This window comes from Aulostomus chinensis, chromosome 22, assembly GCF_037954235.1.
Source record: "Aulostomus chinensis isolate RoL2024-O1b breed Wild chromosome 22, RoL_Achi_v1.0, whole genome shotgun sequence".
Lineage (NCBI taxonomy): Eukaryota > Metazoa > Chordata > Actinopteri > Syngnathiformes > Aulostomidae > Aulostomus > Aulostomus chinensis.
This window is the reverse complement of record NC_141341.1, coordinates 10,862,453-10,874,021: the sequence shown is the minus strand read 5'-3', so window position 1 is coordinate 10,874,021 and position 11,569 is coordinate 10,862,453. Positions and strand designations below refer to the sequence as shown.

Genomic DNA, 11,569 nt, shown 5'->3' with positions numbered 1-11,569 from the left:
AATCATGAATCTGCTCCAATGCCCAAAAACAAAACAAAAACTTATCATATAATATTATAATAATCATATAATGTGGCCTGCCTTCCTCCTCAGTATGTCAATAATGGTTGCTGCAACACATGATAAATACATAAAAAAACAAAATAATTACATTGTATTATTTGTGTATGTGTTGTTCATTGTTAAAAACAAAATGCAAACGCTTTCTTACAAGCACCAGGAGAACGATCGCAGTCCTGAAATCAGAGAATACTTGGGACAAGGCTTTTTCTTCATTTCATATTTTATTTCATTCAATCTGTTTGTACTTTCTGTAAGTCAAAATAACAAAAAATACAGAAAACAGTTTTCAGAGATATTTATTACGTTTTTCTCTTGAAGCCAGCTTCTTTAACAACACTAGAAAAAAAAAACATTGGATTTGTACAGACATTGCATGATGAACATTTTACCGATCAAAATGTTAACACGCAAAAAAATACTCTGTAATTATTAATACAGCCAAAAGTCAGACAGCAGCTGTAATTCAATGAAGTTAACCAGTTAATTGTTTTTAATGTTTTCCTCTCCCATCCACACAGCGTCTTTCACTTCCTTTAGACAAAAAAATACATATAAATCATCTCTTATCAGTCGCCATTGTGAACAGTAAGGCTCAATGAAACCCCGCGATAAACACAAAGCATTGCACCGCCCTCGTCCCTGCTGGGAGGAGCTTTTACGTTTCATATCTACGTGAACTGATCCTCACAAATCCAGCAGGCACGTGAAACCAGACGACACAAACATCCCTCTTCCATCAGTCACAACATACTCAGCTAAAAAAATCAAATTCTCCTATTGTGTTGCATAGATAAGTGATCTTCAGAAGAGCAGAAAAACTGCAGCTTTTACAATCATCCTCACAATACGTACCTCACTTATACATTCACATTTGCTCCCTCAAAATCCCTGAAAATAAAAAAAGTAAGCAAAAGTTTTTTTTTCCTTTTAGCGACTGCATGAACCCGTCTCATTCACTCACGCACATTCTAAGTTAAACAGAAACACCACGAGGATTAAAAGCACTCATTACAACTCCTCACACAGCCCCCCCCCCAAAAAAAGTTCAGTCAAATGTTGGTCGTGGAATCACATGGGCATTTCTGGCGACCGGTGACTCGCCTCTATCGGGGACAAGACTCATCTGGAAGACAGAGGTGAGGACGGTTGGTGAACATTGTGATTTGAACTGTATTTTCTTTAAATTAAACTTCCTCCAGTTCATGAAAAAGTTACATTTATGCTACTTCATTGAGTAATTTTACATGATTTAACAACTGAAAGCAACATAAATGAAATCTGTGGCGTGAATCGAGTTCCAAGGTTGTTCTTATTCTCATTCTGAGTTTGCCCACACTGCCAACTTGCTCCACACACGTATAAGACGACAAATTCCACAACTAATTGATGACTTGTTAGCTGCTTTTGGAAAACAGCATCGTTCCACGGCACAGAGGAATAATCAGGCTTGATAAACCCAGTCTACTTTCTGGCAGTAACAAGATATTACTCTTGAAACACCAATGAGAATGCAGGAGGAAAAAAAAAGAAAAGAGTATCACCTTGGAGACATCACGTGGTTCAAAACATTCACCACACGCTATGTTTTTTGAGAAGGGGGTGACACTGACCCACTCGTAGACCCCGTCCTGTTGAAATCCCCACGCTCCTGGAGCTCTTGGACACAACCGGTCCTCCGTCTACATCCTCCTCCTGCGTCTCCTCTCCCTGCGTCCTCCCCAGGTCATGAGGGTAGAGGGTGCACGCCAACATGGAGGTCTCAGACGGGTACTCACAAACCTGCTCCAGCTTGTCTTCGTCGAAACACACCTTCCCCTGGAAACACAGAGAGGTTGGATATTTTTCTTATTGTTTTCCTTTTCATATTATCGTTGTTTTTATTTGTATTTTTTAAATTTTGTTAAGTTTTTTTTACGAGAGGCTGCGAGGTGCCACACCACCTTATTTTTAAAGCCAGTGTTTTAAATATTCATGAAACTACAGTCCGAAGTCCAAAGTTTTGATGAAGGTAACAACTGTCACAACACACACGAAGCACTGAAATTCCCAGAAATCAGAATCTCAGGACTGGAGTCCGGACGCTCGTCTGGTCCAGACACCAGCGAGAAAGACACATCGTTATTCTTAAAAAAAAATTTCAATAAAGAAAAAATAAATGCAAAAGCAGCTATTACCTCTTGCTTTGCTATGATTGATCTAGTGATAATAATTATGAGTACATAAATATATACTATAATATATAATATCGCTGAATGAAATGATGAATATTAGAGAGGAGCGTTGTGATCAAAAAACATGGCCTCCAGGCTGTAAACACTGCAGGGATTACGCAAAATACTACAAATTAAATGAAAATAATTCTAGTAGCAATAAATGTATATACATTACACACATACACATTATACAGATTGACGCACACCTACGTAAAAATAAGAAATCTGATCCTATGTTTAATGGTGAGGGGGGAAAGGAATAAGGCACAACGCGGGTGTGTGTGTGTGTGTGTGTGTGTGTGTGTGTGTGTGTGTGTGTGTGTGTGTGTGTGTGTGTGTGTGTGTGTCCAAAGATATGCGTCCTCTTCTTCCTGCGTGCTCCTATATTTTGCAGATGTAAACACAGGCTGGAGGAGTTATGATGTTAACTGAGGACATGAAATATTCCCTTAGAGGATGCACTCAGTGACGCTCGTCTGAATCACTGATCAGCCATTAAAAGGTCGACCTGTGATATCCACAGGTCACCTCAACTGTGTTAAAGTTCGTCTTTTTGTGCGGAAAAAAAGGAGCAAAAAGCAAAAGCAACGGCGCTGTTTAGCTTGTTTCTGCCAAGAATGACGGATGTTTGCGAGGAGTTTGTTTACTTGAAGGTCAGCCTGGTGTAAACAGATGGCCCAAATCTGACAGGAAACACCGCGACGGGTTAGCGCCGTACATCCACGGCGCGCCTTATAATAACAGCAGCTCAACTCAGAGGCCCAGACTTGTAGTAAATATACCCGTGGGTGCAGACATGATCTGGATACAGCCTGAAATGTAACACACGCGATTCAAGTTACCGTAGCTTCACCCTGACCGTGTCTGTGTGAGTGCAGATAATAGCTCTGCATTAGGGAGGCCAACCAACGGTGCTCAGGCCCAGGAGGCTAATCCTCCCTCGCTGAACCTGATTAACCCAGGTTAACACAGCGGGGTAGCAGACGCACGGGATGGGAATGGAAAGAGTTGGGAGAAAAAGGCTGAGAAAGGGGGGAGTTTGGAGAGAGCTGACTTCAGTAACGTTCCATCCTAGAACCCCGGAATCCTGTTTAGTTCGATCTTAAAAAATTGCAGGTGGAAAAAAAAAAAAAAAGACAGAAAACTCCTAATAGTCAAGTTGGAAAAAGTCAGAAATGTGCTTAAACTTTGCAAAGTGTCACCGTAATGCGAGTGCGGGGCAGAAGAGATGGAGTGTACAAGTCTCCCCCTTCTGTGACACCATGGCGTGGTTCTGGGGAGGGGTGGGGTTGGGGGGGTGACGTCAAAGCGTCTGAAGGGCCTCAACATGGGAGTGACAGGTGGTCAGGGAATCACGGAGTGGTCACTGGCTGCAGCTTTACCGCCATTGCCAAAGCGGATGGTGTTTACTGACGGAGAGAGAAAAAGAGATTGTTGCCCTGGGGGTGAAACGAGGGATTACTCAGAGAGATATATTCTAGGTTATAATTGTTTGTGTAGTTATGTGCAAACTGAGAATATTTCTTTAGCAAGAATTCCCGATGATGACTTGTGCGAAGATGTCCTGCTAATAGAAACCATTAGTGTTTGAGACTAAAAACAGAAACAGCATCACTTCCTTGTGTTGATTTCTGTCTTGTTTGAAGGAAGTATGAAAGAGGAAGTGTGCAAAAACTAAAGTGTGACAGGGAGTTTTTGTTGAACCAAAACCTTCAGTCGTCCTTTAATCCTCTCAGTATGGCTGTCAAACTGTCACTTTCCTTCTCCCCTCCATATTTCTGGCTCATTGTTGACACATTACACCACCATCAAACGGTTCTCTCTCATCTCTCTGTCTCTTTCTATCTCGTTCAAACTTGGCAGCCTGTTGTCAGTAACGCTCAGGCGAACAGTGGGAAGGTCGGCGCAGTCAAAAACAGTTTGCCAAGACTCCGGTCGAACAAACTGAACCCCCGCTGCTAGGAAGCAGCCGAGAAGACACAAAGAGAGGTTTGTCCGAGAGGCAGCGAGGGCTGACTCAACAAAAATGGCAAAATTCGTGCGAGGGAACAAAGTCTGCAACTCGCTCAGTTCCTGTCTGAGAGGTCATTTAACCATCAGACGCTCTTCCCTGGAAAATAAAAAGCATCGTACCTTCCAATAGTTGGATGTGGTTAAAAAGAACAAGGTTTATTGGGTGTCACTGAACAACGTCGTCTTCCCTTTGTTACACAAAAGCTGACTTCCCACTCTTTCTCAGACAAAGACTTGATTCAGCAAAAGTTGAAAGAAGCAGACAGACAGTCTAAATATGGAGTCCAGGGATTCATTTGCTTGAATTCAGTTACTGTAAATATTCATGTGTTCACAAGTATTTGACGTTTGACAAAATGCTAAAGGAGGGAGGAGAGGGCTGTCAGCCTGTCGCTGGTTGCCTGTTTCTGCAGAAGTGTAGAAGGCTTCACATCAAACTCTATCGCTTTATTACTTTTAATTTCCCTCAGGGGAAGTGTTCAGTTCGCATAAACGGGCTCAAGTAGTCCAACCCAGTGCTTGAGTCAACTAACAGGACTGTTACAATGCGCTCTTTTCACAATAAGAGACGATTTGGGCCAGTCATGATGTGATGCTGGTTCCTTCATTTCTATACAATATTTTGAACAAAAGCTGAATGATGAAAATACAACCAAGAAAAAAAGTGTCTTTTAGAGAGGAGACGGTGAGGTGTACCCGCTAACGAGCCTGTTGTCCGTTCTGCTCTTCTCTTTCTGAACCGTTTATTCCCTCTGAAGTGAAGAGTTGCTCTGCAGCATGATTTCTCATCTACATTTCCCTCTTCTGTAAAATATTACTGGAACTGCTATTGAACGTCAGATATTTAGTATCGCAAAGAAACCAGAACACTCGCTTTTAAAAAATACTGAAGTATTCAAAAGTATATTTCCTCTTTAATAGCAAATCAAATCTGCGTTGTTTTCATAATGCGCCTACGGACCTGGGGAGTTCTCTAAGGCAGAGCTGTTGTTTATTCACACACAACAGTGAACGTTGGGAACATGAATATTTACTGTTATAGTATTTGTATTGTGTGAACTTTATTCTTTAGGAACATGTTATTATTCTTCATTTCTGAAACCTGAAACATTGACTTGGCTATCGATGTGTCTGCATGTGTTCGGGTTTCGACACCATGGCACCAAAATCGCCGTCGGTGAGCTTTGAAAGTGGATGTTTCTCAGACTTCTTGTTTCACACATGGATGCTTCAGGTTCAGACAGATGGATCATGGACTTCTCCTTTTTTATTTTTCTGCTATAAGACCAAACCCAGTTGAGTCTATTCAGAGCTTGGGGCCAATCACATTTTAAAAATGAAAAAAACAACAACAACCAAACAACAACAAATAAACAAACCCAAAACAACAGTTCATTTCAAACCTTCAAGCTAAAAATAAAGCATAAGAAGTAATTGTACTTCATCACTCTCCACTACTGTATACAAAACAAAACAAGCAGTCTTCCTGCTGTTAAGTCTATTTTTAAAAGATAAACCACGGATCCAGGAAACTGTCATCAGTGCCACTGAACACGTTCCACCCCTTACGAGGGGTAAAAGTCAAACGTCTGTGGCGAATTAGAGCGCAGAGGCAAACGCCAATGCAGATCCCTTCAGGATTTTATGGCTAAGAATCAAGATGTCGTGCTCGATAAGGCTTTAACCGGCTTAGGTCTGCCTATGTGATCGTACTCCTCAATCAAAAGGGATGTTCTCCCAGTGAAAAGGGATTCTGCTTGACAACAGGAGTCCAACAAGTTCTCCGACCTTGTGATTCCTCTGTGTTTCCCTGTTTGTGCAATGATATGTTCAAGGAACACGCTAAGTTTTTAGATAATAGAAGCCATCCTCCCCGGTGCCAGATAATAAGATGAATACCCTGTGTGTGCCTTAGGGAGCTGAGGCCCACAGAGACTAGCTGAACGCTAGCTAGCTCAGCACAATGAATGGTAGTGGGTGGGAAGTGTTAGCATCAAAAGTATCAGGTTCAGGAGCTTGTTTTGTCACGAGATGATCACCCTCATCCTCTGGTGGGCAGTCGCTCATCTAGCCAGCAACAAAAGTTACAAAAGGGTCTTTGAGGCGCTTCAACAAATCCCTACGCCTAGTCCGTAAAGTAGTTCCTATTGTGTCTAATTCTAAAATTACAATGTCTTTGAATTCCTCTTTTTTTAAATTTCATAGAGAATATTAGACAACTGTAGCTCTGCTAATGTAAGTAAAGGATGTTTTTAAGTGTATGTGATGATTTTTGGCAGAGATATGCTAACACTTTCTTCCCACTACCATAATTTATGCTAAGCTAACTAGCAGTCAGCTGGTCTCCGGGGGCCTCGGCTCTGTAATGCAGCACAGAGGAAATAAGGGGTATCTATCATCTTGCCTGGCTCCAGGAGGACAAGTGTTCAGCCTATTTCCCAAATACTTCCTGTCTTCCTTTAAATTCACTGTCATAATCGATGTTTCAACTCTGCTGCCATATGATTTAAGAGGTCAGTAAATCTGTTATTTCCCAATTTTCATCCACAAAAACTCCATGTAAGAGAGTAGTACTCAAGGTAGTTTCCACTCACCCTTTTTGGCGTCCCTTTGCCTTTAACCAGACAGGACTTCTCCAGATTCTGATACCCGCCAATCACCTCAATCTCCTCCACTGCTGGGTACCTCTTCTTTGTTGGTTCAGCCACCGTGGAAGTTACTGGAGCTTGCTGCTGTGGGTTTTTTGCAGTTGCTGGTGTGGTCCCTCTTCCTCCTCCTCCTCCTCCAACAGGCTTTTTTGGGGTGATTGTAATGGTGGCGCCTCTTTTCACGTGGCCACCAGAGATGCTCTTGATGGAGAAGAGCGTTGGCGACGGTGAGGGAGAGGGAGAGAGAGAGGGAGACTGGACAGGAGATGGGGAGCACGGGGAGGACACCGGCGTTGGGGCACAATCTGAGGTTTTTGGTGATTTGTCCGGAGATTGGCTCCTGAAAGACGGTGTGATGGGGACAGTTTGGTTGAATTGTTGGAGCTGAGATGTAGGAGAACAAACACCCTGAGGAGACAGTTTGGGGTTTGTTTCCGATGTTTCTTTCTCCTGGATCTTGACATCGTCCTTTAACGAGTGTTTTATCATTCCTTTGCTCTGCCACCCCTTTGCCTCCTGGACCTTAAGAAGAGTGTTGGATGATGTAGAGGCAACATGTTCCTGCCCTGTCAGCTGAAACTGCTCTATCTGGCGTTGTATAGTCTGAACCCCACAAATATCCTCACCTGGGAATACGTTCCTGTCCCCCTGTTGTGCATTCGATATCAGAGGTTTCACTTTAACCAGATGCACTGGTGAAATATCTACACGTCTCTCTCTAAGACACAAGCCCGACCTTGAACCAACCGTCTCCAGGTTGTAGATCCGACTCATGGCTGTGAGGGAGTTGGGATGAGGTGGCGAAGGCGAGAGAGGCAGCAGATCAACAGGGGATTCCTCTTCTTCCTCAATGGAGAGCTCCTTCTCTTCCTCCTCCTGTCTTTCTCCGTTTTTGCTCTCAGCGCTCACCCTCAGCTCCTCTTCCACATCTTTCAGGGCGTCTTCTTCATCCTCCGATATTTGGAAGCAGTTAACTTCGAAGCTGCTAGCTACTTCCTCTCCTCTGTCGGCTTCGGACTGCGGTGCAGGAACAGGAAGCTGAGGGCAAGTTTGCAACACGCTGACTTCCTGTGTGACGTCAAATGCAGTTAAGGATGTCTGCGCTTCTGTGTCTTCCTGTCCTGTGTCAACCATCCTCTTTTGCACATCAGCTGCAGCTTCCAACTCTCTCTTGTTTTCAGTTTCATCACATTTGTCAGCTGCTGTCTGAGCATCAGCGACCTCTGCACCTTCGCTCCCGTCTTCAACCTCTGCCTCTCTTTGTCTCCGTCTCTCAAGTTCTCTTTGTCTAATTTTCTCTCTTAGGGACTCGATACGGCTTAAAGGCTTGCCGATCCTCCAGCTATCCCTCCTCTCAACCCCTTGACCCTCGTTGCTTTTACCGATCTCTTCTGCAACGTAAAATACAGTCCTGGGGATTTGAATCTCTAGAGGACCCGGAGGGATCCCCATAGGTGTAGTCCTTTTTGGAGACCTGAGGACAGAATCATCACTGTGAGTGTGTCCCTCCTGCTTGCTCTCTTTAGTCATCTCATGAGCAGCCCTGGAAGCTTTCTCACTGCTATAAAGAGTCGTGTCTCCAATCTTTTCTATTTTGCTGATAAGTTCCTCTGTTTGCTGTGACAGAACAGAGTAAACTCCTGGTGTGTTGCTCCAGGTTGCCTCTACATCTGTTACCGTACTCAGTAGACTCGAGCACTCGGTGAAACCTGATTCAGGTCTGTTATAACTCTCGGCAGTGTGCAACGGACTGATTGCTGATGCGTCCGTGATATAATTGGAGAATGTTTCAGCTGGAATCGTGCTTTCCAACGCCTTTTTGTCACAAACTTGTGCCTCAGTCTGTCTTCCCACGTCAACATTTGGCAAACCCCTGTCATCTGACAACCGCTTCACCTGCCTTTCAGCCGGCCTCGCTTTCCCATCCTGCTTGATGGGAACTCGTCTAGCAAACGAGATCCCTTCTGTGTTTTGAACAAATGCCACCGTGAACCCTTCATCTCCATCGATTGCCTTCTCCGCACCCCTCTTCTCAACATTCTCATCTTCATTTTTTACATCTTTATGCTTTCCAAACCTGTCTTTATCCAAAAGACGCGCACATCCAAGTTTGATCTTGGCTTTTGTTTCCCTCCCTAAGCCTGCTATGTTTACCCAGGGTACCATGCTCTTGTCTGAGTGCATCTTATCACGTGTTTTCCTCTCAAAACACCCTTCTCCATCCAAACCGTTCTCCTTCGCGCTGATGACTCGATCAGAGAAGCTAAAAGAGCGTTTTGGCACGCCTTTCAGTAGTATACTCCTCCTATCTGTCTTGCTCTCCTCAGACTGCTGATCATCTTGATCTCCTGAGTATTTTCTCCTTGCAGGTCTAAGGAAGTTATCGGAACTCTTAGATCGTGATGGAGGTTTGGGGTGCTCTCCAAATTTACTCAGCAGCTGGCTAACTCGTCCTCCTCTTTCCACAAACACATTATCGTCCAAGCTGTCCTTCTTGTCATCTTTAATGACAGTCGCCTGGCCACAAGGTCTCTCTTTCTCTTTTATATTCTCTTTTTCTCTCAGCCAGGAAATGTCGGTTCTGAGCTCCCGGCCCAAACCGTCCCTCCTTCCATCCACGATGCCCTTCACCTCCCCGTCTGCTCGTCCTAAGACTTTCCCTCCGGCTACTTCTACTAGATCCCGCTCCTCAGCACTAGCCGAGGGCTTTATGATCACAACATCAGAGGCTCGTATCTCGGTCACGCTCCCTCCTCCAGCCAGGATCTCCCTCAGGTCCATCTTCATCCCTCTCTTGCCCTGGTGGTCTTCATCAGGCCTGTCCACCTCCCTCCATTTACCTCTTCTCTCATCACTGCATCTCCTGTCCTGTTCGATGATGATGATGTTGTCGGCGTGGATGGTTCGAAGACAAGAGGCAAGGGGAGTGAATGAAGTGTCTGTTTCTTTGTCCTCGTCATCTTTTCTTACTTTCAGGAATTCTTTCTCCCTGAGGGCATCTTTCCCTGACTCCTTCCATGAGCCTTTGTCTCTCTCCCATGCCTCCCTGTTAGTCTCTCTGCCTTGACTCCTGTCTCTGCTTCTCTCTTTTTCCCGTCCTTCACTGAAGTCTCTAAACCTTTCTATTTTCAGCTCGATATCTCTTCCTCTGCCAGACTCACCATCATGACCCCTGGAGGTCATTTTGTCCTTCTCTTTGACTTCCACCTCATTCGCCCTCTCCTGATAACCCACATCTGCATCCCTGCTTTTCCTCTTCGCACTCTGAGTACGGATAAAAGGGTTTTCATGGAGAGGAACTATAGTTTCCACAGACACCTGGCTCTCTGGTTTAGGATCTGTGTCCAGCCATAGCCCAGGATCTGGACTGAGAGACAGTTCACTTCCCAGGTTGACTGTTACAGAGCTGTCTGTGTCACTCAGACCATCAGACGGAGATCTGGCATCCACCTGCAGAAGACAGACATCTCTGTCCTTCTCTCTGTCCCCCAAGCTTTCCTGCCTCGCCTTCCTCCGCTGGATGATCCCTCGCTTCCAAGCGGGCATGTTGGCAAACTTCTCCTCCTCTTCTTTTTCTCTCCTCTCTCGCTCTTCCTCCTCTCTCCTTTTTTTCTCCAACAGGAGTTGCTTCCATTCCGGCAGAGAGGACACAGACATAACAGAAAAGCTGTGAGCTTTAGGACAAGATGGACACCGTTCCACTTGAGAGCCTCTGGGACTGACCTGAAAAAGAAAATAATTGTATAAAATCATATTTCTTTCATAAACATGTTCAATTCAGGTGTTCTAATTGGAATTTTGGCATCAAATAATCAACTCAGAGCTCTAATTGAGGCATATGGACCTAAAACTGGCTCAGATGAAGCCCAAACATGGCTGCAATCTGGGCCACAAAATATCAGCAAACTAACAAAAAGAAAAAGAACAGATAAATCAAAACTTTTAAAGGCGCAAATGACTCGCACTGACCTGATGTACACAGTCAAACTTTCAGGTTCATCACAAAACAATATCCTGAATTCATAGGAGAAATTTCAGCAAACAGTTTGTCTCTGCTGCAGTTGAAAATATGGAAATGTTACTCACCTAAAGTCCCGTTCTTCAGTTATTATCACTGTATCAGCTTCAACTCTACCGCTCACATCTCCGCTCCGGCCGGAGGAGGATTGTGCATCTTGGCACGGCTGTGCGTAATGCGCTCCAGGCTTCGACCGGGGGGGGGGGGGGTGGGAATCCTTTGCCAGTGATTTACAGATTAATCCAAACTTTCAAAACGTAGCGTTTAAAAAACCCGTCAAACAAGACCAATCACACCGCGAACTCACCGTGAAGAAGAGCATTAAAACACCTCCGTGGTCGGTGGAGCAGCCTCAACAATTTCAGCGTCGGATCGCCGTGGCTGTAATCCGATAATTACATTAAATTCCATCAGGAGAGTTTAGTGGCACACACCATATTGTCGGGTCTAAGACAGGCGTTTAAAGAACATTGCCGTCTGCCCGGGCACTGACTCCCTCCTCCTCCTCCTCCTCCAAGTCTCATCCCTCCATCCAGAAGGGCTAATTGGAGAAGAGGTGGGGGGGGGGGGGGGTTGCAGCGGTGTCAGCAAGAGTTTACCTGAGGCTGCTTTAT

At 44.6% G+C, this 11,569-nt stretch overlaps 1 protein-coding gene across 2 annotated transcripts; it reads right to left on the bottom strand.

Annotated features, from left to right (window-relative positions):
- Positions 1-279: 279 nt before the first annotated feature.
- Positions 280-11,444, bottom strand: ppp1r18 (protein phosphatase 1, regulatory subunit 18). 2 transcript variants are annotated; one of them, XM_086193827.1, is made up of 4 exons: positions 11,024-11,444; positions 6,884-10,660; positions 1,605-1,878; positions 280-1,186 (listed from the first exon to the last, which is right to left on the bottom strand). In XM_086193827.1, exons 2-3 carry the CDS (start codon positions 10,592-10,594, stop codon positions 1,633-1,635), a joined length of 3,957 nt encoding a protein of 1,318 aa, XP_086049953.1. In that variant the 5' UTR covers positions 10,595-10,660; positions 11,024-11,444; the 3' UTR covers positions 280-1,186; positions 1,605-1,632. The 2 variants fall into 2 exon arrangements, with proteins under 2 accessions (XP_086049953.1, XP_086049954.1); XM_086193828.1 differs by having other exon boundaries at positions 1,674-1,878.
- Between the last annotated feature and the right edge of the window lie 125 nt (positions 11,445-11,569).

Coding starts and splice junctions, on each gene's coding strand:
- ppp1r18 (XM_086193827.1), bottom strand. CDS start 10,594: ATGTCTGTGTCCTCTCTGCCGGAATGGAAGCAACTCCTGTTGGAGAAA. Junction 1,879..6,883: donor GCAAAGGGACGCCAAAAAGG/GTGAGTGGAAAC, acceptor CTGTGTTTCCAG/GGGAAGGTGTGTTTCGACGA.